We start from the raw sequence: 27,996 nt of genomic DNA on the forward strand, positions 1-27,996 counted from the left end.
CACTTAGCCACTGCTTCGCTTAACACCCAAATTGCCAGTCCCCATTGTGGTCACTAAATGAGGACTCCCTGTATTTATTCAAGTGATTATATACAAATGCAGACACAGATACCCTGCTAAGTGAAACCATGACCGTCCTTACTGCAGCTTTTCTTTGCTTTACAGGCTGTAATGGCACGGGGAAGATTTGGGGCAGGGCAGCAGGGGGTCTCCAAATGGCCACATTGAAATAACATTAAAATTAAATCCGAGACCTCTCAGGCAGCTCAGCACCAAGGGCCTCTTTAAGGAGAAAGCGTTTCCCATCTTCTGGAGTCCCAGAAGGCAAAGAATCAGGCCTACCTTCGGGAATTACCTGGCTGTACAAGAAACGAGGGCAAATAAATTTCGTTCTCCGTGGCTTCCGTTCGAGCTCAGTGATTAAAAATTCTGAAAATCCCCCTATGATGGAGCAAGAGGATGGTTCGGGTGGCAGATGGAACCCAGATATTTCTCGCCAGGGCAGATGCGTTTCTCCTGGCCAGTCCAGAAGTGATTCTCCAAAGCCCGTGATCAAGGCCTTCGTTTTTAAAATAAGCCCAAGCTTTACTTCTGCCGAGGACGTGCTGATGGGGAAGAAAGGGATGAGGAGGGCCTTAGGAGAGGTTTGATGTCTTCCAGCTGTAATTGCAAATGTCTCTATTCAGCCGGGGGTGGGTCCAAACGGTTTCACAATGCAACACCCCAGCTATGAAAGCCATTTCTTTCACTTGATGGTCTCAGATGCCATCCGTTCTCTTCCAGACCCACACGAAGCAACATATATGTGGGATTTGCCCAACAGACCAAACCCACTTGAGTCAAAACTAGCCGATGCATTCCCACATGCTCATCAGAGTGTCAGCCTGGATTAACTGGGGGACGGGCAGCTTAGCCTCGCAGGCGGCTCCTTGAACGGTGCCAGGGACCCTCCCCCGGGGGCAAAGCAGAACCCAGGCTGAATCCTGTTTCACAAACCCAGCTATGGGTAGTCCTTGCTTAATGACCACAATTATGCACCGTCATAAGTCCGAAGCATCACTAAACAAATGGTGGTTAAGAGAGGACTACCTGTAGTCATAATTCAACCCCTGCCATTTGGCAGGTGTCAAGTTTCAGGCACTCCCCCCCTCCCCAAGCCTTCAGCAACAAACCCAAAGGCTTTGAAGATTCAAATCATGCACCCAGGCCAAATGCATTGGCAGCCCCTTTTCCCCCACCCAAAGAGACCTCTTTTAAAAAAAAAATTACAGAAAGGAGGGCAGTTTCTTGCTTGCTTGGGGCCAAACCCCACCCCACAGGCCCGGGAGCTCCTGGAAACCCTTTTTAAAAATCTCTAAGAAAAACTCTGCGGGGGGGGGGGATCCAGAGGGACCCAGAGCCTTGACAGCCGCTGGGAGCTTGCCCGGCCAGCCCCCGCCCCCGCCCCCACCCCGCTGGAGGCTGGCGGATGGGGTCTCGGCAGCGGGGGTGGGGGGCGCACGAAGCCCGCCGGGGGAGCAGCGCAGGACGAGCGCCCGCGGCTCCTCCCTTCTCTCGCCCCGGGCCCGGCTTCCCGGCCGCGCCCTCCGGCAAGCGGGGTAGGGAAATCCCGGCGGCCCCCCACCCAGCGCCCCCCACCCCGCCCGGCCGCCGGGACGCGTGTCGAGCGGCGGAAGCGCGCGGCCCTCCTCGCTGGCCTCTCCGGCCGGGCGCGCCCAGCGGGACTTGGCAGCCAGGCGCGCGGGGAGCGCGCCCGGCAAGGGGCTTGGCGAGCTTGGCAGCGCCGGGCGGAGGCCAGGGAAGGGCGGCCGGGCAGGAAGTTCCCGTTCTCGGGCGGGCCCGGCAGCACCAGCAGCTGCGGCGGCGTTGCAATGCGAGGCGGAGGGAGGAGGAGGAGGAGGAGGAGGAAGAGGCGGCGGGGCCGGGCCGGGAAGCCTCAAGAGCCGCCTCCTGCCGCCGCTGCTGCTCCGGAGAGCGACTGAGCCGGAGTCCGGCGAGCAGACCGCCCGCTCCGGTGCTCTGGCCAGGCCGGTGACCCGGAGGCGCCTCTCCGCCGCCCGGAGCGGGCCGCCCGCAGCATGGCGCCCTTGCGGGCAGTGGCGCTGTTCCTGGCGTCGTGGGGATGCGTGGCCAGCGGGGTCCGCGCAGCAGGTGAGCCTTCCCACGTGCGCCGGGCGAAGGTTGACCCGCGGGCGGGAGCTGGGCGCCGGGGGTCCAGCCTGGGAGGCAGGGAGGGCTGGGCGGCTAGGTGCAGCCCACGCGACAGCCCTGCAAGGTAGGCTGCGGTTGATGGGAGTGGGAGGGCGCGAAGCTCGCCAAGCGGGGCGGAACGGGGTCGGGACCCGTCGGGGTCGCGGGCAAAGCCTTCCGCAAATGACAGCGAGGTGGGGCTGAAGGTCAGGAAGGCCGAACGGCGGACGTGCTTCCCTCCCCCCCGGGTTTAGCCGCCGGGGGGCGCCGCGGGGATGTAGAAGGGCAGACGAGATTCCTGGGCCCCTGAGCATGTGCAAAGAGCGCTCAGTTTCTCCGCGGAGGAGCGGAGGGAGTCCCCATCTCTGAAATGTTGGGGGAAGAAGGTCGACCTGGGAGCAAACCGTGATCGGGGTTGCCGATGAAAGGAAGAAGGGTGGCTCGCAGGGGGAAGAACTTTAGGAATGGGTTGAAATTACAGAAGTGAAGGAGGGGTTGGGGGGGAGAGGTTTAATAGGAAAAGCAGGGCAACAGCGGAGGCCATTTCCCGAGGTGCTAGAGCGCCAACTTCTGTAGTCAAGCAGGAGCAGGGGTTGGACTAGATGACCTCGAAGGTCCCCAGAGCCTCGAAAGTCCTTGACCAAACTCACAGGATTCTTTCTCAGCCAGGGTCCTTGGCCTTTTCAGCCACCTCTTTACCACCAGCAAATAGCAAGTGATTCTTTATTCCCAGTCTGTTAGGCTTTATATTGACAATCTGATGCCTGATGTGATACCCATGATTTTGTTTAGCAATCAAAAATTTCAACGAAGAGAGGGCTATTTCAGAATTTCCCTTTTGTAAAACAGTATAACCCGGTGAGGGAGGATAATATCCAGGCATCTCTCTCTCTTTCTCCCTCCTTGAAGTGATGGGAAGCCAGGGATAGACTAGAATAGCCTAGGCTTCTCCAATGTGGACTACACTTCCCATCAGCCCCACCCATGGGTTGGGGGATGGCTGGGGGATTCTGGGAGTTGAAGTCCATGCATCTTAAAGTGGCTAAGGTTGAGAAACACTGGTCTAGAATCTTTGGAAAACTGAATAGTTGAAGCAAGGGGTCTGCGGACATGTTCTTTTGGGATGGGCACAGATTTGTCTGTAGATGACCCCACATCGAGGGTTCCCCCAAGAGGGAATCCAACTGGAGGGGGGGAAGCGCCAGCCCCCCAAAAAACAGCATTTTGTCTGTTGCAGATGCCTCCAGCCCACAACCATGGAGTAGCCAGCTTTGTTCCTGGCCCGTCACGCCAAGAATCATGCAGGGCAGTCGGCCCATCGGGTTGAAGGTGGCAGCGTTGGTAAGGTGCCCTGCCAGCTTTGCGGCTTCGAAAGGCGTGAAAGAGACCAGACAAGTGATAAATCACAAGCCTGCCTTGACGGCTGGTTTGGCCTGTCAGATGAGCTCATCTCCTCCTGCCCCCCCCCCGCTGTGGTGTGCCCCCCACCCACTGACGGATGCTGGAAATCTCCGAAGCACTTCCGTGTATTACTGTTGGGCAGGAAAAACGTGGGTGGGGCAGGGAAGGGAATGCAGCAGACACCTTCTGTGGACGGCGTAGCAGCCCCCACCCCAAAGGGCCGCCAAACTCACTGGGAAGGGCTTTTCCCGGCCCAGCTGGTGGGCATGCACTGCCCAGGCAGCTCCCTTGTCTGAAATGGGGGTCTTTTGAAATGCTGGTCTGTTTTTGCCTTCAGGGTCCCAGCGGTTTCCCTACAAAGCTGCAGCTTTCCTTAGACATCGAAGGACAAACTCTGCTTCTGGATTTGGGACAGAATCGGTGAGTCGGGGGCCACGCCGGAAAGACCCCCAGAGCTCCAGGGGTCTCCCGGTTGGATCGGTCCCCCAAATCCTCTTGGCCCAGAGGGGTCAGCCTGTTGCTCCTGAAGCGTGCCAATGTTAAAGTGGTAAGCCTTTCCTGTGGTTTGTTATCCTCCATTGGCAGCAATGCATGGGGATCCCTGCCCTGAGCTGGGGGTTGGACTTGATGACCTCCAGGGCTCTGCAGTTCTATATGCAAATATAAATGCAGATTAGTTTTTTTTAAAAGCACAGAATCTCTGTATATAAAAAAAGCGTTTGGTGCACCAAGCGGGCTTCAGCCTTGAGCATTTGGCAAAGCTTCCACGTGCAGGAACAGTCTGTCCTTAAAAACCTGCGGCCAGCAGAAAGGAGAACTGGGAATTTGGGGGCGATAAAGGCAGTTTAAAAAAAAAGCTGCCTTTCTCTGCTGTGAGGTTTCCACGGGGCGTGCTGGAAATAGGAGGCTGCTTTGGAGAGGCCTCGTTGAGCAATGCTAGCATAGCAGGCTTCCTCTTACATTCAAAGCTGACTTGTGCTGAAGGCACGCTCTTTATTTGCAGGGAGCTTGTGATGGGCACCCCAGGGTTAATCTATTACCTCCCCAACGGGACACAGACTTTGCATTCAGCTGACCCAGAGGTAAGAACCTTGTTTATTTTCTCGGCTTCACATGCTACATTCCAGGATCCGGTGCCTCCAGGCTGAAACTGTCCGTCCCAGACGTGCTTTTTATCCTGATGGTGGGACTCAGCCCTGTGAAGGTGCTGATAATCTGCACTGGCTTTTAAAACAATGCAGTGTGAAAATCAGCACTGGGAATCTCCGGACCTTCCTTCCCCTTCTTTCCGGGATGCTTGAGAATTTCTGTCGAATTTCTCTGGCTGGGGCTTTTGAACTCAAAGGGGCGCAGGGAGGCTGTGTGTCATCGCTGCCTTCGCTTCTCCGCCTTGTTTTTGCACACTTCCCAAGTGTAAAAAGGGCCCTGGGAGGAATTCTGTAGGATGGGTTGAACATGGAAGCGTGTTAAGCATAGTCCTCGCTTAACAACCATTCATTTAGTGGTGGTTCGGACTTATGGCAGTGCTGAAAAAGCCGCCTTGTGACCGGTCCTCACATTTATGACCATTAGAGTGTCCCCACGGTCATGTGATCACGATTTGGGTGCCTGGCAACCAGTTCCCCTTTATGACCGTTGCAGTGTCCCATGGTCACACGATCACCATTTTTGACCTTCCCGGCCAGCTTCCGGCAAGCAAAATCAATGGAGAACCACGTGATTCGCCTAACGACCATGTGGTTCTCTTAACGCCCACGGTGATTCACTTAACGACCGCCGCAAAAAGGCCGTAAAATTGGGTCAGGTTTGCTGAATGACCACTTCACTTAGCAATTCTGGTCCCAATTGTGGTCCTTAAGTGAGGACTACCTGTACATTCTTTTCCTGCCACGAGACCATAAAAAAGCCGTGTTTGCCAGCAATGTTTTCTCCAAAATTTCTCCTTCTTTGAAAGAAGGGTGGTGAGCAGATTCCCTTTCATCCAACTCAGAAGGGGGAGGAAAATTCATAATAATTCATCTGAGAAGCAGTAGGTGCAGGAGAAGGATTAATTCCATTATCTGCAAGCAAGATCTTGCACTACCCGCAAGCAACATGTTAACCACAGTAAAATCCGTTGGGGAGGTTAGAAAAACAGAGAAAACTCACAGCGGTTGAGTTGATGAGCAACTCGGGAAAGATGAGACAGCCAGCATGGAATTCCTTTTAATCTTTCCCAAGCACTCTGTGCATGCCCCCTTCCTGTCTTTTCAAACAGGAGCAGCTTCCTGCCATCTTTCAGCCATCTCCAAAGGCTGGCTGTGCGCAACCACTAAATAAGATGGTTGGGTAAAAATGACCGGCACTGGAATGCAGTGGTTTGGCGCCAGAGGTAGACTGCCCCTAGACCTGGAGGTTCCATTTAGTTGTCTCCTTGAATCTCCCTACAGTTGCTGCCTTGGCACGAAATACCCCACTGAGATTCCTGGAAAAACCTCAGACAGGAGGGGTAGCATTGTGCAGGCATGGTGGCTAAACCTTGGCTTACCCGCCAATCTGTCCTGCCTTGAACAAGCCTGGATCCCCAAATCGGTGCCTTGCTTCTTTTCATGCACGACTTTCTAACTTGCTAAGTAGGGGTTTTCTGATCCGTTGCAGCTGAATCTAGAATCGAGCTATCTGTTCTGTTTTGTCTGGGTTTTTTTTTTTAGGGCAACTGCTGTTACCTGGGTGGCATTCAAGGGCACCTCAACTCTTGGGCCAGCATCTGCCTTTGCTCCGGCTTAAGGTAAAAATGGGCAAAATTAGGGCAGAACCGAGTGTTCCTTCTCTTCCCTTTCGTTCGCTGAGGCGTCGCGAGCCCAGCAGATGCTGATCTTCTGGAAACCTCAAAGACAATCCAACTGCAGATCCCATGATCCCCAGCCAACAGCCGTATGCTGCAGCACTTTGTTGCAGGAATTGGAGCAGTCCCAGAACTGAACCGGTGCGGCATTTGCAGTCAACCCCAAACCACCTCAAATAATGCTTTGCAGACGTCCCGCGAGCGTGAAGGGGCAGGGCACAATTGGACGGCATCTGCTGATTTAGAGGATTTTTTAAAAAACTATCTTCAGACCTTTCAAAGCAAGATACAGGAAGTCCTCGACTTATGACCATTCGTTTAACGACCATTTGAAGTTACCGCTGCGCTGAAAAAGTGACTTGCGACCAGTCCTCACACTTACGTTGCCATGTCCCTGCAGTCACATGATCAAAATTCAGGCACTTGGCAATGGACATGTTTTTACAACGGGTCACATGATCGCCATTTGTGACCTTCCCAGCCAGCTCCTGACAAGTAAAATCGATGGGAGCCCATGTGATTCACTTAACGACCATGGCAAAACCGGTCGTAAGATTGGGCACGACTCACTTAATGACCGCGTTGCTTAGCGGCGGAAGTTCCAGTCCCAATTGTGGTTATAAGTTGAGGACTACCTGTAAATCCCACTCATGTCTTTCCATTCCAGGAGACACAGCAGGGGTGGGGGGAGGGAAGAGGAGAACAGCCAACTCGGGTGCCAAAATTGACAAAAAAACACACCCTTTCTGGTGCATTCTAGAAAAACAAAGTCACTCCACCACCCGGAACGCCAAAGAAGCCTAAAATATTTCACTTTTAAACATGGCTTCTCTTTCTCCCTCTCTCCCTCTCTCTTTCTTTTCTTTGATCACCCAGTGGCCTCCTTACCATGTCCAGGTTTAGAAGCTACAGCTTGGAGTCTACCCCGGATGGGCAGACCAGGGCCTACAGACTCGAGGGAATCAAGCCAGCAATGGGGCCTTGCAGGCGGAGCAGACGGTTTCACCCACAACTGGAGCCCAAGCGGGCGCCGCCTCATCGGGTACGACTGAACTCCCGGGACTGGCCATGCGACCATCCGGCCTTAGAGCGGGAAATCCCAGTGCTTCAATCCGGAGGCTTCCACAAACTGCACGTTTTTGCTGTTCCGATGGGATTTCCTAACACGCTGACCTGGGTCCCCCAATTCGCCCATTTCCTGGGTTCATACAAAAGAGCAAACCGTCCAGCGATCCCCGGCCCACAACCCATTAAATTGCACGTATTGTGCGCACACAAAAACACAGTTTGTCTCTTTGGGTGAAGGTGATGCTTCCCCTGACCTGGGGTTGTGTGAACAGAGCACCCTGCGTCTCCAAGAAAGAGGACGATTAATCCAATGCCTGGGGACCCCAGTCTGGTTTCAGGCCCCCTTCGCATCAGCAAAATATAAAATATTTTCTTTTGGGGGAAAAGAAAGCAACCTCTTTTTTCATCATCCCCCCACCCCAAGCTGGTTTTCCTGTATGGACAGTCTTTAGCTATTTATTTATTTAAATGTATTGGCTGCCAACTCCAGATATTACAACTAAAAACCCCTCCGATTATATCCCGCTCTCTGAATATGTTTTATTGAGTTTGAATTAAGCTCCCAACCGCATCTCATCCCTTATTAATGAACCATTATTGTTTTTAACCTTTTAGCCCCAAAGCTTTTCAGAGGGGGCGGTGTACAGTCAGAGCATAGAAGGGGCTTTCTGCCTGTAACCGAATAATCGGAAAAGACTTGACACGAAGAAGAAGAAGAAGAAGAAGAAGAAAAACAGACGGGGAGGGAAGAGGAAAACTACGATTGCAGGCAGTTCCCGGGGTTAAATGCTGGCTGATTTTGCCTTAAAAGCAGGAAATATCTTGTTTCTCTTACTCTCATCCGGTAACTCCAATATCTAGCCTTAAAAGAAAAAAAGGGGAGTCTCTCTATATATACTTACATTCTTTAGTAATTTTCACCCATATACTTCTTCCATTGTTTTTCAAATCTGCCCAGTTTGGTCTTTAACTCAGCACTTCGTCTGAATACTCCATTTTTCCTCCCAGGCAAAGCGAGATGCGGAGGCTGAGCATGGCTACGTGGAACTGGTGATAGTGGCCGACCAGGCTGAGGTGAGAAATGTCTTCCCCGTCCCCAAGTTTCCAAGATTTGACCCCCCCTCAATTGCTTGCAGGCTTCTCAGCAGTTTCCAGCAAAATGCCACCAAATTTGGCAGGCCCAGAGTTAACTGCTGAAGGGAAGGTTGAAGTAAACCTGGTATCATGTTGCTAGATCTCATTGAGTAAGCCTGTCCTTTTTTTCCTCTCCTCGCCCCAGCTTTCTCACTGTAGATGCAAGCTTGATTTCCTCAGTGCATCAGGCATCCCATAGATCTGTTTATCCGCCCTCTTCTTTGATCCCTCAATTATCCCACTGCCTCCACCATTCTTCATTCCATTTAGTTCAAGCTGGATCCTAACATCAGCCGGACTCAGACACGGATCTTGGAAATTGCCAGCCACATGGACGGGGTGAGGAACGATCCTGATGGTAGACATTCCTTTTTTCCTTGGCCTAAAATCGGAGCAACCAAAAGCTTTGAATTACTCTGCTGGGATATCATAACTTTGTTACGGTACTGGTTTTATAAAGACAGGGTGCCATCAGAAAAAAAAAAAAGCCAATTAGGTCTGTTTTTCTTCCTTTTTATTATTTTAAAAGTTTGGGGTTTATTTTTCAGTTATCTTTTGCTATTCTGATAGCTATTTTGATATATTGGATTCTTTTTCTGCACTCTGCATAATGTAGCTTTACTCCAGAGGGTACTATTATAGCGGATGTATATCTATGTATTTATTTTTTTAAAACAGCCTTTGCTGTTTTTTGTCTCCTCCTCTGTTGCATCCAGATTAGTTTCTCATCCCAGTACTAAGCCAGTTTGGTCTAGTGGTTAAAGCTCCAGGCTAGAAACCAGGAGGCTCTGAGTGTGAGTCCTGCCTTAGGCCTGAAAGCCAACTGGGTGCCCTTGGGCCAGTCCCTCCCTCTCAGCCCAAGAGCCAATCAGGCGTGGTAGGAGAGTTCTAGTCCCGCCTTAGGCATGCAAGCCAGCTGGGTGACCTTGGGCCAGTCCCTCTCTCTCAGCCCAACCCACCTTGCAGGGTTGCTGTTGTGGGGAAAATAGGAGGAGGAAGGAGAATTAGGTATGTTCCCCACCTTGAGTTATTTATAAAAAGTAATAAAGGCAGGGTAAAGTAAAGTAAAGTAAAAAGTAAAGTAAAGTAAAAAGTAAAGTAAAAAGTAAAGTAATTAAAAACTAAGTCTGGATTCTCAATGTCTCCCCGTTTGTTCATTGGTGCCTGCTCTATGCAAAACCTGTCCCCCCCTTTTTTTTTCTCCCTTGTCCAGTTTTACAGGATGCTGGGTCTGAGGGTGGCGCTTGTCGGCGCCGAAGTCTGGAACAACGGCAACCAAGTGTCGACAAACGGAACGGCTCGTGAAATTCTAGAGCAATTTCTCAAGTGGAGGGAGAAGGATTTACTGCCCCGGATTCCCCACGACAGCGCTCAGCTCATTGTGTAAGATGCCAACGAGGCTGCACCTCTGGGAAAGCATCCCAAGAGCAGGGTGGCTGTAGGCAAAGCCAGGTGCATCCTGGGTCTTTGATCAGCAAGAGGACTAGCCGCTTGGATTTTTTAAAAAGTGTTCTCAATTAACTGAATGCAAAAAGAGAGAAAGGCAGCTTGGTGTAGTGGGTAGGGCATCAGGCAAGAAACTGGGAGGCCGTGAGTTCGAGTCACACAGCCAGCCAGGTGACCTTGGGCCAGTCGCGCGCTCTCAGCCCTGGGAAGGAGGCAAAGGCAAGCCACTTCTGAAATCTTGCCAAGAAAAGTACAGGGACCAGTCCAGGGGTCCACCCTGACTCGAAGGCGCACACACTCACACCCAGTGCAAAAAAGAAGGAAAGAAGAGGCAAAATTATAAAAGAAGGGGGGAAAAATGTACAAAAATGAAGCCCTGATTGGCTATCGTCATCCAGGGTTGGTGTGTATTAATTCTTCCAAAGGACTAGCAGCTTGGGTTGGAAGCCTGAGGCTGGGGGTGGAGCCATTGGGCAGCCCTTCCCCTCCCCCTCCTACCCCTTCCCTTGGCTAGAGTGAGATCCTCAATGGGGGGGTCCCCCAATGTGCTAAATGTGGGGTAACCCCTCCCATGGAGCCCAAACCAAGAATCCCCGTTATGGAGCCTTCCCTCAAAGGCGCTGGACCTCCATGAAAATTATTTTAGCAGAACCTCGCCTCGCCCACGAAACCAAGGAAAGCTTGACTTTTTTTTTCCTGCATTCCCTCACTCAAACTGTGCCTCCCTGTGTCTGCTTCCTTTTCGGCCACAGAGGTCCCCCGTTTACCGCTGGCGTAATTGGGGCGTCTACCCAGGGGTCCATCTGCTCGAACCGCTCCGGTGGGATCAGCATGGTGAGTTGAAGGGACTTCTTGGGGCCCGGGAAAGTGGAGGGCAGTTTGCAAACCCTTGCGCTCGTCGGACCTTTCCCCGTTCAGCCACTGCCCCGGGGCACCGGCAGTGGTGAGCAAGAGGCTCAAAGCATCCCCACTTTAGGAGATGAAAAATAAATTGGGTACGGTACTAAAGTGAGCGTATCCGCTTGCCAAGATCGCGGTATCTTAGTGCTTTTTCCCTTTCAATAAATCTGGTTAAAGACGACTCAGGGAATCTTGCTTTAGGGGTATAAGCACCTGCTAAGAACGTGAGAGTAAATGAGCCCTATCTAATCCACTCGCCCCATGCTTTCTTAGTGGTACAAGCAGTCCTCGACTTACGACCATTTGTTTAGCGACTGTTCAAAGTTACGACGGCGCTGAAAAAAGTGACTGACGACTGGTCCTGTCACAGAGCCCCAGCGGTCACGTGATCAAAATTCAAGATGCATTTATGACGGTTGCAGCGTTCCGGGGTCACACGATTGCCATTTGCGACCTCCCCAGCCGGCTTCCAATAAGCAAAATCAATGGGGAACTGTGTGATTCACTTAACAACAGCATGATTCGCTTAACAACCATGTGATTCACTTAATGACCACTGCAAAAAGTCATAAAATCAGGTGCAGTCACGTTATGGCTTGCTTAATGACTGCACCGCTTAACGACAAATTTTTCAGTCTCTATTGCGGTTGTAAGTTGAGGACTACCTGTAGAGTAGAGACTCCTGCTTGTAGACCAACACCTCCCCCAGGATTATTATAAGAAAACCCAAGATAATAGCTTTCAGTTAAAGGTTGGCCCAGTTCAAGGAGCCCCATGTCTACAGGATTAATCCAATACCCTCAGAAAAAGAGGTCTGTTTTGTTATAATCAGCCTGCTTATGAATTATTATCCATTTTGATTCATAATACATTTATTTTTCACCTCAAGCACTGCAGGAGGGAATAACTCTTCTTTTCTGAACCCCCCCCCCCTGCATATAGGAGGGAATGGTTTTCTTTAAAATACGCTTTTTTAAAAAAAAATTGGCGAGTAGATGGTCCCAGACATTTTTCTTTACCCGACTGAGAGACTTTGCTGACTCTGTACATGGACAGGAGAACTCTTGAAAGCTTTACTCCCAGGAAGACCAGATACATTTTATCTGAATCACCTTCTTACAGATTTAAAACCTTTCATTTCTTGGGCAGTAGCCAAATTCTGGGTTGCCGTGATGAAAATAAGGCAAAAACGGTTCAAGGAGGGCTCACTTTTACTTCAGATATGATTTGATATTTCTTGCTTCATAAGTCTCTAGGAGATACATGCTTTATAACCCAGCTATTAATTTCTTCGATTTATTACTACTTGGGTAACTAATGCGTGAATACCGTCATAGAGGAGTGAATGTAATATTATTAGGGGATTTGATTTTTTTAGTACATTGCTGTATGAATTTGTCTCCCTCTGCTTTTGTTCTTTTGAATTTGCTGGCTGTTGGCCAAATCTACAATCTTTACCCGATTGCGGAATTTTGCTTACTCTTTACGTGGCCAGGAGAACTCTTGACAGCTTTGCGCAGAATAAGGGCCTGCAGATCGGAAGCTGGTCATCTCTGGACCTGCACAGCAACCTTTCCTGATTTCTGATTTCTTCTAGGGCCATTCCGTTAGCCCTTTAATCATGGCTTCCACTCTTTCGCACCAACTTGGGCACAACCTTGGCCTCGCCCACGACGGCGACGGCTGCGGATGCAACAGTTCCACCCGTCCACCGAGCCGTAAATGCATCATGGAAGCCCCAACGGGGTGAGTGCCAACGTCGTCTTGCCTGTGAAGCCAGCTTCTGTTTTTCTGCCTCGTTTTCAGGGAGCTGGAAAATTCCTTGCGGATTTCTTTGGGCGGGGATTTGGCGCTTCCCAGATGATTGGAAGCCGGGGAGGATTTCCTTCCTGGTGTTCTGGTGACATTCCCACCCTCCATCCCTTGGCAGCCTCCTGAGATGGCTGGGCTTCCCACTTCAAGGAAATCCAATGTGTGTTCCTGCAGGGTGTTTTCCCCTGGGGAGCCAAGGAATTTTCAGGAGGTGGAGAGAGGATTAGCTTGAAGATAATCTCACGTAGCCCATGGCCCACCACATAATCAACAATATCACCATCTATTCGACAATATCACACACCGCCTTCGGGAACATCACCAACATTCTCGTCTCCTTGCCAAATTCTTTTTTCATCGGATGGAATGAAAATTGGTAGGAAAAAACCCCAGTATTCTTGTGATGACCGATGCCCCTGCAGACAATTGCTACACCTCTGCTTTCCCAAGGGAGCCCATCGCCTCCCAAAGGAATTGCTCCGAACAACTTTCTCTCTTGAATCCCCCTTTTGGTCCAGTCTTTCCATCCTGCCCACGGAGGAACAGCCAAGCAGGATCCATGCCCCCCTCCTACGCCTTGAAAGTGGGGATTGAGCAGAAAAATCTTCCCTCCCTCCCTCCCTTCCCTATCTCTCTCCCTTCCTTCCTTCCCTATCTCTCTCTCCCCCTCCCTCCCTTCCTTCCTTCCTTCCTTCCTTCCTTCCTTCCTTCCTTCCTTCCTTCCTTCCTTCCTTCCTTATCTCTCTCTATTCCCTCCTTCCCTATCTCTCTCTATTCCTCCCTCCCTCCCTTCCCTACCTCTCTCTATTCCTTCCTTCCTTCCTTCCTTCCTTCCTTCCTTCCTTCCTTCCTTCCTTCCTTCCTTCCTTCCTTCCCTCCCTCCCTCCCTCCCTCCCTCCCTCTATTCCGCCCTTCCTTCCTTCCCTCCCTCCCTTCGCTAGGATCATGCCCGGGCTGAGTTTCAGCACCTGCAGCCAGCAGCGGGTCCAGGAAATCCTACAGAGCAATCGGATCGGCTGCCTGCTCGACCGGCCCGAGCCAGGCCGCCTGGTGAAGTCCCACTGCGGGAACCGCTTTGTGGAAGCCGAGGAGCAGTGCGACTGCGGCCTGCTTTTGGTAAGGAAGAACAAGAGGGAACAATCCCTCTCTGTGGCGCCCTTGTGCCCTCCGAGCTGGGCGGCTGGCCTGCAGACGTTTCATGACCCAACTAGGTGACATCATCAGTGCCGGGGAGGGTGGGGGTCGCTCCCTGTTTATATACAGCCGCTTGCCCTGCCAGGGTTGGTGGGCGTGTGGTTTTCTCCTCGGCAGTTCCTTGATTACTGTTTTCTGCTGGATTGTTTGCCTGGTGTTGGTCCCTGCTTAGCTGGGTGTTGGCTGGTGGAGAAGATGTCTTCTGGCCTTTTTGTTTCCTTCTTAGCTTTTTAATTGTCTCTTTTGAAGGGTGTGTGAATGTGGTTTAGCTCTGTGCATCTATTGATGGCTGATTTGTCTGAATGCCAAGCTTCCAGGGATTCCCCGGCATTTTGGATGTGGCTTGGCCTAGGATGCTGACGGTTTCCTGGCTGAAACTGTGGTTGAGTCTGTCCCTGTGTGGCGAGATCAAGGCGTTTTCATCGTGTCCCCTGAAAGCTGGTTGGTGTTCATGGATGCGCTCGGCTGGTCTTCTGCCTGTCTGCCCCACAACCCCACTATTAACTTTTTTTTTTTCATTCGTGTCTGATTCTCAGCAACTGCCTGGACAAGTCCCTGCAGTTTTCTTGGCAAGGTTTTTCAGAAGTGATTTGCCATTGCTTCCTTCCCAGGGCCGAGAGGGAGCGACTGGCCCAAGGTCACCCACCTGGCTTCGTGCCCAAGGTGGGACTAGAACTCAAGGCCTCCCAGTTTTTAGCTTGATGCCTTAACCACAACACCAGACCAGCTCTCTCTATTTTTGCATTTAGTTAATTAAAAACATTTTAAAAAAACCAAGTTGTGTGCATGGGTAATGCTTTGAGGCCAGATATCTCAAATCCTATAAAAAAACAACAACGGTTCAACAGCCCTCCGGTGGAGGCTGTACCCCTGCATGAAACCGAAGCAAACATCTGGAGCAGAGTTTTTCAAACTTGGCATCTTTAAGACGTGTGGACTTCAATGCCCAGAATTCCCCAGCCAGCATCTTAAAGTTGCCAAGTGCAAGGGCAATTCCTTATATGACAGGCTTTTTCAAAATCACCATTTTTTTTTCTTTTTTCTCTTTCTTTATTCTCCAGGAGTGTAAGGATCCTTGTTGCAATGCAAGCGTGTGCCAACTGATGCCTGGAGCCCAGTGCGCCACCGGAGAGCTTTGCTGTCACCAATGCAAGGTAAGGTGCCCCAAAGATGCAGGGGGAACCCCTTCCTTTTGTTCACAAACCAGGATTCAGCCAGGAACTCTGTTCATTCCCCAATCCTGCTTTCTAGAAAAACACCTGGGTTCCGTTCGCGTTCTCGACCCCCAGTTGAAACACGGTAATTTGGGAAAGGCTTGGCACTACCCACAATGGAGGAATGGTTGGTGAAGGTGATTAAACTTGCAAAGATGACTGAATCAACTCCTTTGATTAGAGAACAGACCATATCTTCATTTATGGCTGGCTGGAAACCCCTTTTGGACGAAACAGGAAAAAAATACACTTATGACTTGTGGTTTGGGTGAAAAAAATTGGTTGATAGAAAAAAGTGAGCTTTTTTTTTGTCATCGTAGGATAAGAGATAATTTTGTAATTGTACTTAATATTTGCTGCAAAGGAAATCAGAAGCTGCTTCTTTCTATTTCTTTGTATCCTTTTTTCCTGCACTGTTTCTGCACTTTGGTTTTTTTTTCTTCTCTCTCTCTCTCTGTCTCTTTGTTCTTTTTATTCTGTATTAGTTTGGGTTAGTTTGTATGTTCTCTTTAAAACTTTGTTTATTTGTTTCTTTCTTTATTTAAAAAGTGCTGTAATTTGAACTTGCCGGCTCTGCACAGTGTTGCCCAACCCCATGCCCCCACCTGAAGGCCCCCGGCCTAAGCCAAGGAGACTCTTGAGAACTGGGGCCCTTCAGATGTGGGGCACGGGGTTGGGCAACGCTGTGCAGAGCTGCAAGTTCAAATTACAGTACTGCATCCATGAAATACTCTGAAATGGCCCCTTTGAAACGAAAACACGATGCCGTTGGTTTGCAGAGAGCCCCTGTCAGCCTTGCAGGGTAGACCAGATAGGAATCGCAGCCAGATGAGCTGATTCTACTTTATTTTAAGGCCACATTAACAGAATCTTAGAAGTCTGCAAGTACAATTCCCCCCGCCCCCCGTCTCCTCTACAGCCAGAGAAACCGGGGAGGGTCCCTTCTGAGCCTCTTTCTCCACCCATTATGCAGCTGCAGGCTATGCCGCCTCTTATCTGACCGTTCTCTTGGCCCCGTCTCCCAAGGTCTTTCCCACCTACCGTCACAGCCCCAGACCGATCTTTCCAACTCAAACCATGGTTTGCATAAGCCACCACTTTCCAAAAAGAAAGATGGAGACAACTCCACCTTTTCGGTTTTCTGACCTGTAGCTACGCAATGCCGGACACGTCTGCCGCGCGGCCCGGAACGAATGCGACCTTCCTGAATTCTGCGATGGGGCCTCTCCACGCTGCCCTTCCAACTACTACAAGCAAGATGGGACCTTGTGTGAAGGAGGCAAAGCTGTGTGCTATGGGGGGATCTGCCCCACTTACTTAAGCCAGTGCCAAGGACGTTGGGGGCCTGGTAAGCTGTTGTTTGGGCAGGGGAAATTCCCCTGGATCCGCGATCTTGTCCTTTAGCTTGACTTGGTTTTATTTGTATTTGTTCTTGATTTCTCTTCCTTACGCCTGTTATATTTTAGTTTGTCTTTTATATTGCAAGTTCTTCTGGAATCAACCTAAATTGAATAAATTTTTAAGCAGGGGGCATTTCCCTGGATGAAAGAAGGGACATTTTTCTACGTTTACATATGCTTTTCCCTGTGGTTGGCCCCATCCATCATCTTCTCCTCTAGTCTTACCTGTGGTTTTTGTTTCTAGATTTTTGTTTCTTTTTTATTTACCTTGCCATATTAGTTAGTTAATTAATTAATTGTTGGCGATTGGCCTATTGTATTTTGGTTTACCCCGTTACATTGCGAATCGCTTGGCGTCGGTCGGCATCCGGCAGTGTCTGGATTGAATAAAATAAATCAATCCATTAATTTATTTACGAACTAATAAACCATTAATTAATTAAATTGTTAATTATCAATTCATTAATTCATTAATTGATTTATTGGTTGAATTGATGAATTAAACTTTGCCGGGGGGAACCGCTCCCACAACGACAACCAAGACCAAATGCATTTGTGTTCTCGGTTGTGAGTCCTGTAGCTGGATTGCGTTTATTTGCACTGGTTCCCTTTTTTAAATTTTTCCCAGATGTGATTCCTCTCTCGGATGGCTGCGTGGCGTCTCTGAATCAGAGAGGTGATGCGCAAGGGAACTGCGGGCAAAACCCCAATGGATCCTACATCTCGTGTGCTAAGAGGCAAGCATTCCTTTACTCCCCAGAACTGGGGGTACCCCGATCTTTGAATCTGCCCTGCCGGTGAATTTATTCATTTATTTGCCATATTTCTTTATTGCCCATCTCATATTACAATGACTCTGGGCAGTTGACAGACAATTAAAAATAAAAGAAGAACCTATCACTAAAACAATGCAGTACAAATATAAATATATAAATATAAACGTAAAAGTCCAAAATATAAAATATAAAATTCAAGATGGCGAATAACGAATAGCGATCTGATCATTGGCACCATCAAGGGGCCAACCACCCCATGATTAGCTATCCCCCCTCCCACCCCAAGCAAGGTGGCACAACCAGGTCTTAACCCCCTTCTGGAAGGCCGGGAGAGTGGGGGCCTGAATTCTCCCCCCACATTTTCGTTGGCAAACGACCATTTTCAACCATCCCGACAGGAACAGTCTAGCTTATCTGCCTGTTCAAGAACCATAAAAGTTACAGCCGTTTGTACTGGTTTACAGCCGTAATAAATTGATTGATTGATTCAGTGAGAATGATTTAACAAAGTGTAAAATCACTGTAGCGCTTAAGGTTTAAAATTTTGGAACCGTGGTACCGCAGTGCAGTGCAAAATCATGGGAAATAGCTGTTAATATAGACCAATGATGGAAAAATAGCTGAGGATCAGAATGACTGGCAGCAGAGTATAAAATCACAATGTCAGTAAAATCCACGTGCAGAATTAGAATTCGCGCTGATGTCAAAGCAGTGTGTACGAAGACACAGTGCAGTTTAAAACAGCAGAACAAATGTTAAGATATATAAACACCGTGGAAAAATAGCTAAATATTAGCATGGCTAATGTCATTAAGTCTTCATGCAATGTTGTAATTAACACTGGGAGCAATGTAAATGATGACATGGTGCAGTAGGGTGATAGATGTTAATATACAAAAAGGATGGAAAAATAGATCAGAGTGACTAACAGCATAGAAAGAGGCTGTCATTAAAATCTACGTGTCAAATATAAATTGTCATACAGGGCAGTATAAAGCAGAGGGGTGTAAATTTACTATATTGAAAGCAATAGCAGTTAAAACTCAACCGCTAAAAAACTAGATGTATCTTGGCAGTAATACTGGTAGTCCTTGCTTAACGACCATTCGTTTAGTGATGGTTCAGACTTACGGAGCTGAAAAAATTGACTTATGACCAGTTCTCGCACTTAAAACCATCGCAGCGTCCCTGTGGTCACGTGATCACAATTTGAGCTCTTGACAACTGGTTCACATTTATGACCATCGCCGCATCCCTTGGTCACGTGATGGCCATTTTTGACCTTCCTGGCCGGCTTCTGGCCAGCAAAATCAATGGGGAACTGTGTGATTCACTTAATGACCACGCGGTTTGCTTAACGCCTGCGGTGATTCGCTCAACGGCGGCTGCAAAAAGTCCTAAAATGAGGTCAGACTTGCTTACTAACCGCTTTGCTTAGCAACCGAAATCCCGGTCCCAATTATGGTCGTTAAGGAAGGACTACCTGTGCACATTTCAGAGCGTGTGGGGTATGGGGGCGTGCCTGTGCTCTTTTAAAATAAAAACTGAGGACTAGGGGCATGAAGCAAAACGAATAGAAATGATTTCAACTTCTTTCCAACAGCCACGTCCAGTGTGGGCGGCTGCAGTGCGAGAAAAAACGAAATGGGACGTTTAGGACGCCCAACTGCATGCATGATGCTCTTACTGTGGCCGTCAGTTCTGATGTTCTGGATGAGGCCGTGGTGCTATCGGGGACTACTTGTGGGCCCAGCAAAGTGAGTGAGCATCTGATGGACCTCTTGCCAAGATGGGCGGCCCAAATGCTCCCTTGCCTTAAATGCCACTTATTTCCATTTGCAGGTTTGCATTGACAAACAATGCCGGGAACTTTCCTCGTTAAAATTTCCGGTATGCAAATGCAATGGACGTGGGGTAAGTGAAAGATATCTCCCCCCCCCCCACATTTCTCTCTTTCAAAAACTGCTTGTCCCACTGCCGAAGACCAAGGGAAATGCAGGCTAAAACCCTGGCTGTTTTCCTTCTTTTTTCCCCCCACAACTTTGTTTGCGGTGTTGAGGACTAGAAACTTGCGAGAAAGAAGGGAGGATGGGAGACTTGCCTTGTTAGGTATCAATCCAAAGACCCATCTAAACCAGTAATCAGTTAGGGGAAAGAGCAGTCTCAGACTGAAGGGATGGATGAAAACTGAGGACTAGAAGCTTGAAAGTGAGAGTTAAGAAAGGAGACTGAAATTCAGCTTTAGATAGAAAACAGGGTGAACCCAAGCATTAAAGACCAGGGAAAAGCTATTTTCCATATCAGGGTTAACGAATGGAGGTCTTCTGATGTGCAACATACCCAGCAGAAACCATATCTTAGCAATATTTGCATGTGTTGGTGCGTCAGGCCCCAATTCGCTTGCGCGGTGTTTCTCGACCGTGGCTACTTTAAGATGTGTGGACTTCAACTCCCAGAATTCCCCAGCCAAGTGTTTCATCATTCCACTTTATTGGAAGGCTACCTTAACAGAGTCTTGCAAGTCTGAAAGTACACATCTCCCCCCGTTTCCTTTACAGCCCGAGAAACGAGGGAGGGTCCCTTCCGAGCCTCTTTCCCCTCCCATTATGCAGCTGCAGGCTGAGCCGCCTCTTATCTGACCGTTCCCTTGGCAGGATCTCTTTGCCCCGTCTCCCAAGGTCATTCCCCCGTTACATGTCCCTACTGCGTCACTCCTAGTTTCACAGCCCCTTGCCAGCCTAGGGGGTGTTCTCAAAAAGCTGGCTGGTGCACGGATAGGAGACCACTGGGAAATCCCACAACGGCAGAGGCGGCGTCCCTGAAAGAGATCCTCTCCGTTCCTCTCCCCTCTTCTCCTGGCTGGTCCAACTAAAACTCCCCACTTCAACCTGCAGGTCTGTAACAGCAGAGGACACTGCCATTGCCAGCCCGGCTGGGCACCCCCGAATTGCCAGAACGGTGGCCTCGGGGGCAGCGCCGACAGCGGCCCGCCTGCCCCAGGGGAAGGTAGGTCAAGGAGGGATGGGTGCCGAGCAATAGCTTCACTGTGTCACCTGCAATTACATCAACACTCACAGGTTGCAGATGCATGCATATCTGGATTGTAATGCATGCCTTCTCGCCTTGGCTCACCCATCCTTTGTTCCAGCCGCCTTTCCGCAGCTTGCAACTTGTTCCTGCGCGCCAATTCTCCAGCAATTTCCCCAGCCATTAGTTTCCCATTAAGGAGAGCTTTCTCAGGCCTGCCAGGTCATTAGCGGGTCTACCTGACAAAAGAAACAGCTGGTGTCTCATTTACAATCCCTTCTTTGCCTGGAAAGGCTCAAAGTGTCTTAACGGATTAAGGAAAAGAAGGCAATCCCAGCCCGCGGGGTTGTGGTCTGGAAGGGACGCCACACAGAAGGAAGATGCGATGGGGAGGGAAGAGGAATAGATGCTTCGTGCCCTATGATTTGTATAAGGGCCAGGGAGGGAAGGGGAAGGAAGGGAGGGAGGGAGGGAGGAGAGAGAAAGATAAGAGAGAGAAAGAAAAGGAAGGAAGGAAAGGAAAGAAGGAAAAGGAAGGAAGGGAAGGGAGGGAGGAAGGAAAGGAAAGGAAAGGAAAGGAAAGGAGGGAAGGGAAGGGAGGGAGGGAAGGGAGAGAGGGAGGGAGGGAGGGAGGAAGATTCTTTATGCCTTACGATTTGTATAAGGACCAGCTAGAAAGGTAACTGAATGTTATACTGGGTGTGTTCATCTGGTACAGAATTAACTCATCTTCCTGGTTTGCAGAATACATTGCAATCCAGGGGGCTGGATTTTCTTGACACTCAAAACTATTGAAAAAAGCAAAGCCAGACTAAAACTAACAGAGATCAGGAAATGGCACAAAGGCAGCTGTGAGATTGGTAATCAGCCCCGTTCAGCATCTTCCCCATCCACAGCTCTGATGCCTTATCTTAGAATTACCGACTGATCGTGCGGATCCCTAGCCGGGATTTAACCTTGGGGCTCCAGCCTCTTTTTTCAGCAGGGAAGGAGGGCAGCCAAAACAAAACCAGGAAGTTTTCAGTGGAGAAACCTTGGGATTTTTCCCCCTTCGCCAGCGTTACTTTAGGAAACTCGTGTTTTCAAATCGAGCTCCAGATTAGACCCGGGAGGGCCAGACACCATGGAACTGATGCCTTAAAGGCCTGGCTTTGTCAAAACTGGGATGTTTGGGGCAGGCAACGATGGGGGAACAAGGCTTCTTTTGTCTTAGTGAGCTGGCAAACAGCCCCCACAGTTCGGCGTGCGCCATTCAGGGTCTTGGCTCTGCCCGGCGCGGGATAACGCTCTGCCGTCCTCTTCCTCTGCAGCGAGCCGAGCCACCCCGACGGTGCTTGTTCTGATCGCTCTCCTCCTGGCTGCGTTGCTCATTGTCGGTCTCTGCTTCGCAAAACGGCTTGGTCTCCACAAACGCCTCTGCCAGTTTGGGAAGGGGACAAGCTGCCAATACAGGTAAGCCGGCCAGTCCTCCTCTTCCTCGCTCCCATTTTGGGCCTTTTCCCACTCGAAGGGGCTCCCCCGGTGTAACTTGCCCAGGCAGACCAGCGCGGGCTCGTTCCGGAAGAGCGTGGTGGGAATCTTAAGGTTGGGAAAAAGAAAAGCCCTTGTTACGTGCCTTCACTCTGCCACCCTTCCTCTTTAGGGCTGACCCTGAGTCCCGGGTGCAGTTCCTTCACCCAGCTGAAAGGTGCAACTGAGTATTGGTTCGGGGGTACACGCGCCCCTCGCTCTGCATGTAAAACCACGGGGGTCTTCCTCGGTTGGAACAATGGTGGTGCTGATTAAATCCTGGCTCTGAACGGGGATGGATTTGGGCTGGCTTGGGGGACTGGACTCTGGAGAGCAGAGCTGTGTGTGCCCTGTGAGGTAGTCCAGGCAAGAAGCGCACCCAGGAGGACTAGCTCTCTCTTTATTGTAAGGTTCTATAAACAGAATCTTGCAAGTCTGAAAGGATTTCTCCCCTCCTTTCCTTTTACTCTCCGGAAAGCAAGGGAGGGTCCCTTTTGAGATGCTTCCCACGCCCCTTTTCTTTCGGTGGGCTGAGCTTTTATTTATTTATTTATTAGATTTATATTACCGCCCCTCTCCCCCAATGGGGGACTCCGAAGATACCTTTTGCATGCCAGTTGCCTAGTCTGCATCTCTTCCTCCTGTCTCCCGAGGCCATTCCCACAGACCACCACATCTGTGGGGGTCTTCTGGATGCAGGAAACGTTGCCAGCCAGCAGCCAGCCAGTGTTTTTGCTCACCTCTGATGCTGCTCCCGTTTCAAGAGCGGGGTTTTCTTTTGAAAGAGAGAAAGCTTTCAATTTGGGGAGGAAGTTATTTATAATTAGAAAACGGGAGAGCCTCCAAACCACCTTGAAAATAAAGGGGTGGTAGCTGGAATATTTCCGTGGCAGCTTCCCTTTTAAAAAAATATTCAGAGCTGGCTGGAGAGCTTTGTGGGCCACCCGGTGCCCATGGGCAGCCAGTTGAGGACCCCAAAGTTGGGGGCATGAACAAGAATGGCTTCCTACGCTTCAGTTGGGAAGAATCAGGTTTCATGTGTATAAGGGGATCTCCCCTGCCTTGCTCTGCAGCTTCTGGGCCTTTGTGCCATGCTGTGTGGGGTGCATCCAAATGCCTCCATGCTTCTCGATGCCAGAGCATTCCACATAGCTGGCATTCCTCCCACCTCTTCCGTCCTAGATGTTGGTGCAAAATGTCCTGCAAACTTCTGCAGGAATAAACCAAACAGGACTGGAATGCCCTTCGACGTGGCAAGCCGCAAATGCAGTTTGCAGCCAGGGGGCCAGGGTGAGGGCCTCCAGCCCGTGGCCTCTCCTGGCCTCGAAGCCTCTTTTCTTGCCTGGATTGACGCTCCTACGCCCCACCGCTCCGCTTTCTAAGAGGGCCCGAGATTTTTCTGCTGAGCTTTGAGGTTGAGTTACTCTGCCTTGCTGTGGTTCTTCCTAAATTTGGCCAGCTGGAACTTCCTTGATGATGGATGGCTTAATCCGCTCTTAAACCCTTGGCTTAGCAGAGCCTCTTCTGGGGATCTGGGAATTTGGTCGCTTCGCCAGCCCCGCAAGGCTGCCTGGGGGGGTGCTTGCAAGCAGGAACAAGACACATGGCATGAATGGCCGCACTTGGGTGTTTTGTATGTTGCAGGCGGTGGGACGTTTTTCACCCAAGCGGGCTCAAAATTAGGGATTAACACTCCCTCCCCAACCCCCTTGCTGCAGGATCACCCAACCAGAAGCCCGGAGTTACAGCAAAGCCCCCCCAAACCGTCCACGTCCCCCACAGTGGAAGCATAGCACAGAACTTCAGCTCATGCCAACTTCTAAGGTAAATGGGGGGGGGCTGCTGAGAGAACCCCCCCACTTCTTCTGCTCATCCCAGAAAACCAGTATTGCCTTCGGAGGACCTGGACTGCATCGATCCGAGGAAAGTTTTTCCAAAGCTGCAGCATCCGTTTGAAAACAAACCAGGAAACGGCTTTGCAAAAAAAGAGAATTTTCCTTTCTCTGGCCCTCTTATAGTCTGGGGTGCCACAAATTGGTTTGGAGGGGCTGGACTTTCCCACGCTTCACAGAAGCGAGGCCGGGAGGGAAGGACGCCCCACGCAGAAATGTTTGATCTCATTTAGATCTTGGGATGTTGTGAATCGTATTTCCGAGGTTGCCGATCAGAGTGAAAGATCAGCTGGTAAAACGGGGGATTTATTGCCATGGGGTTGTACTTTGGGGGGGGGCGGTAGGGGATAATTCTGGGTGCAGCTGGATAAAACGGGGGATCCCCTCTGTGTCGGCCTCTGGAGTTAGAAATCTGGGGCATTTTTCAGGGGGGGGACTGTTGCTATTGATGGAAAATGACTGACAAGAGCATTTATCGCCGGTGATTGGAAAGGATGCTGAAGGGAGGCGGGACTTCATGCAAGCGGGGCGTGGCTTAGAACATGCAATAGAGCAAAAGTTTAGGGTCCGTCCAAAGTTGTATTTGTAGCCCCAAGTAGGTTTCGGTGGACGCCGAGGGCATCTCCCGTCTCTTTCCCTGTTTCTAGAAACCTGGATTCAGCTTCCCCCTCTCTTCAAATTACTCCGGCCTTCTCACTTTTTCCCTCAGCGTTCATGAGAGCTAGAAACTTGACTTTTTTAAAAATAAAATAAAATAAATTTGAACCCCCTGCCCCAAGCGTAGAGCCTTGCAGCTCCATATGCCAAGTTCACCAAAGTGACGATAGGGAAAATGTGTGCATTGTGCCAATCCTGGTCCTTAACCACCATGAAATAAATTTGATTTGGCGGCAGGCAGGACTTGAACCTCAGTATGAACTGTCTGATCGGTCCCAGTGGCTTCCCATGCACAGCCAGGTAGATTTTTTATAAAGAGCTAGATAAACAACTGAGCGGAAGAAAAAGAACCCTGTGCTGATTTAGAAATCTGTTTCCTTATGATTATTGTTTTCCGCTCCTCAGTCCTGGACTGGTAGGGCCCTCTGTACACGGGCAGAGTTGGTCCTTTCTTAGAATCTCTGAGCCACCGAAGAGAGGCAGCCGAGGAAGGACTAAACCGGGCGGCGCAGGTCAAGATCCCTGCCACCCGGCGAAACCTGGGTTGCCCTTCTGTTTCTGTCCGTGTTTTCCCCTTTTCTTGCCAGTTGGTGCATGATGCATGGTTCCCCCCCACGCATGGCGAAGTCTGACTTACTTCCAGCATGTCACGAGCCAAAGATCAGGCGCCCTGTCCATTCCTCTCTTTCTCTTTCTTTTTCTCGTCCTCCTGTCCCTTGTGGCTTTCCCCTTCTGCCTCGCTGCAGCAGCCCGTTGCTCTGGGTGCCGCGCGGCCTGACCCACCCTCCAAGCCGCTGCCGCCTGACCCGATCCCAAAGAATCAACAGGTAACTGAGCCGGGAGGGGGAAAGGGAAGGGGGGCCCTTCATGCGTTCCTTGAGGCTGTGGCATGTACCTTGCATGGTTGTGCATGGATGGATGAGGCAGGCGGCCCCCCCACGCACCTCCGTTTCCTTCACGTTGCCCCCCAGCCCTTGCCAGTCTTCCCTGCTCCAGATTTGCAAGAAATCGAGATAGCGGACACAGGGCAGGATCCTCGCATGCAAGGAGTCCGTTCTGCTTGTGCTGCGTCCTTCCCCAAGATCCCCTAAGCTTCAAGGAAGATTTAATGTACAGGTAGTCCTTGCTTAATGACCACAATTTGGGACCGGGATTTGGGTCGCTAAGCAATGCAGCCATTCAGCGAATCTCTCCTGATTTTACGACCATTTTTGCAGCAGTCGTTCAGCGAACCGTGTGGCTGTTAAGCAAATCATACGGTTCCCCGTTGATTTTGCTTGCCGGAAGCCGGCTGGGAAGGTTGAAAATGGGGGTCACGTGACCGCAGGATGCTGCGATGGTTGTAAATGGGAACCAGTTGCCAAGTGCCCAAGTAGCGATCATGTGACTACAGGGATGCTGCAGTGGTCATAAGTGCGGGGACCAGTCGCCAGTCAGGTTATAGCACCATCATAAGTCCGAACCATCACTAAACAAATGGTCATTAAGCAAGGACTATCTGTAACGTTCATTGGCCCAGCAACCAATGTGTTGCTTTTTTCTACCAAATCTGGACCCTCCCTAAGAGGGCTGATGATTCTCTGTGGTAAATGGCCATTCCTCATCTCCCAGGACCTCCCCTCTCTGAGAAAATAACCCCTCTTCAGCCCTGCACGTGCGCTCTTTGCCATCAAAACTTTTTTCTGCCCAGGCCTCCGCTGGGGACCGGCCAGCCCCTCCTATTCGGCCGTTGCCTCCCAACCCTATTCCTAAAACTCAGGTAATTGTTTCGCCCTTCCCCGCGGAGGTGAGTTTGCATAGGGGAGGGAAGAGGGGTCACACAAATGGAAAAGAGGGGAGAACTTCCCAGAGACTCGTTTGTGGGGAGGAAATACGAAGGGGGGCGCTGCCTTCCACTCATGCAACTTTTGGCTCCGTTCTCCATAGTCTCCTGGCCCCCCCAAGCCTCCCCCTCCCCAGAAGCCACTGCCTTCGGATCCGCTCCGGCCTCAGCTGTCTGCCGTGCCCAGCTGTGACCCTGAAGTCCAGATGTTGCCATCCAGGTGAGCCCACAGATAGAAACGGGGCGACAAGAAGAACTGGTTTCCAAGGGAGGCTGAGGGAAATCGGCAAATTGGCAGAGCCCAATTTACAACCCCAGGAAGCAGGGCAAAAATATTAAAAACGTAAACCTAAGGGGCTGAAGGGATGCCTAACTTCTAGTCCAGCATTTCTCAAACTAGGCAACTTTAGGACATGTGGACTTCAACTCCCAGCATGCTGGCCAGGGAATTCTGGGAGTTGAAGTCCACACATCTTAAAGTTGCCAAGGTTGAGAAACGCTGCATCAAAAGGGCAGCAATCACTAGGCTGCAGTCTTGCAGAGGGCCACCAGAGGGCGGCAGCGAGTCACACAAACGCTTGCTCCCTCGAGTGGTTGCATCTATTTCTGCAGCTGAGATTGTACAGGTAGTCCTCACTTAACAACCACAATTGTCATGAGTACTGATGGCGAGCAGGAGGGGGCCTCTATCCAGGGGGGAAAACGCAGGCGTAGTACTGAGGAATTAAGCAGCCATTCAAAGAGACACAGATCAGACCCGCCTTGACTTTTGGGTTTACCTGTCTGGGTTTTCCCACGCTTCTTCAGTTTGTTAGGATTCTGTCTTATGTAGCGGTAATAAACACTAGAGACCTGCTCCTCGTCTCAGCGTGATTCCTGACTGTTAGGACAACAACAGGGACTGGGAAATTGGTTGTTAAGCGGTGTGGTCATTTAGCGAGTCACTGCGTGACCGGACCTGATTTTACGACCATTTTTGTGATGTTGTTAAGCGAAGCACAGGTCATTAAGCAAATCCAGCTTCCCCCATGGACTTTTTTTTGCCAGAAACCAGCAAAAAAAGCTCACAAATCGCAATCACGTTGACCACAGGAGTGCTGCAACTGGTTGTAAATGCGAGCCGGCTGCCAAGCACCCGAATTGCAATCACGTGACCGCGGGGGTGGCGAGACGGTCAGAAGTGTGAATACAGGTCACAAAGCACTTATCTGGAGGCCATCATAACTTTGGACCATCGTTAAACAAACCATCCTTAAGTGAAGACTACCTGTAGCCTTACCCATCGCTGAGATGTCTGAATGCTGCTCAGGTTTAAGTTAAGATTTCAGTTCCGAGCGGATAATGCAATTTGGGGGCGCGTATTCCTACGTCTGATTTTATTTCTCTGTTTTTCTGCCAGACCAGCTCCTCCACCCCCTGCCACGCTGGCCAGCTCTTCAGGACACAGTCGTGAAATTTAATCTGGTTCGTTTGGACCAAAGGAGCCATCGAAGTCACTTCTCGTCCCCCGGCAGAAAGAACCCCCCCGCCGTCCTTCCTGTTGCTCGCTTGGCTGATTTTGGCTGTAGATTTTGCAGAGCGTCGCGTCCATCCGTAGCAAGCTCAGATCAGTGTTTGCGTGCCCGGGTGCATTGGGTTTGTGTGATTTTTGCCCAGCGGCTAGAAGTCCTAACTTGGCCAAGGGGACGCCCTTTCGGCTCTGCCGTCTCCTGCTTCGAATCCTGTCCCAA

At 50.4% G+C, this 27,996-nt stretch overlaps 1 protein-coding gene across 1 annotated transcript; it reads left to right on the forward strand.

The window, feature by feature from the left end:
- The first annotated feature begins 1,974 nt into the window (after positions 1 to 1,974).
- On the forward strand, positions 1,975 to 27,849 carry ADAM15 (ADAM metallopeptidase domain 15). The gene is made up of 24 exons (XM_063316767.1): positions 1,975 to 2,151; positions 3,428 to 3,531; positions 3,929 to 4,011; positions 4,595 to 4,673; positions 6,282 to 6,358; positions 7,292 to 7,457; positions 8,492 to 8,557; positions 8,888 to 8,956; positions 9,831 to 10,000; positions 10,816 to 10,897; positions 12,561 to 12,709; positions 13,717 to 13,891; positions 15,031 to 15,123; positions 16,336 to 16,531; positions 17,212 to 17,320; positions 18,963 to 19,116; positions 19,202 to 19,273; positions 20,254 to 20,365; positions 21,697 to 21,838; positions 23,614 to 23,719; positions 25,194 to 25,271; positions 26,135 to 26,203; positions 26,371 to 26,486; positions 27,666 to 27,849. The coding sequence occupies exons 1-24, from the start codon at positions 2,079 to 2,081 to the stop codon at positions 27,724 to 27,726; spliced, it is 2,601 nt and encodes an 866-aa protein (XP_063172837.1). The 5' UTR covers positions 1,975 to 2,078; the 3' UTR covers positions 27,727 to 27,849.
- The last annotated feature ends 147 nt before the right edge of the window (positions 27,850 to 27,996 follow it).

Source organism: Candoia aspera, chromosome 17 (genome assembly GCF_035149785.1).
Source record: "Candoia aspera isolate rCanAsp1 chromosome 17, rCanAsp1.hap2, whole genome shotgun sequence".
Classification (NCBI taxonomy): Eukaryota; Metazoa; Chordata; class Lepidosauria; order Squamata; family Boidae; genus Candoia; species Candoia aspera.

Bases quoted from the DNA above. Each gene is read 5' to 3' on its own strand.
- ADAM15 (XM_063316767.1), top strand. From the start codon at position 2,079: ATGGCGCCCTTGCGGGCAGTGGCGCTGTTCCTGGCGTCGTGGGGATGC. The intron at 8,558-8,887 runs GTGAGAAATGTC...CATTCCATTTAG, and splicing joins TAGTGGCCGACCAGGCTGAG to TTCAAGCTGGATCCTAACAT. The intron at 8,957-9,830 runs GTGAGGAACGAT...TCCCTTGTCCAG, and splicing joins TTGCCAGCCACATGGACGGG to TTTTACAGGATGCTGGGTCT.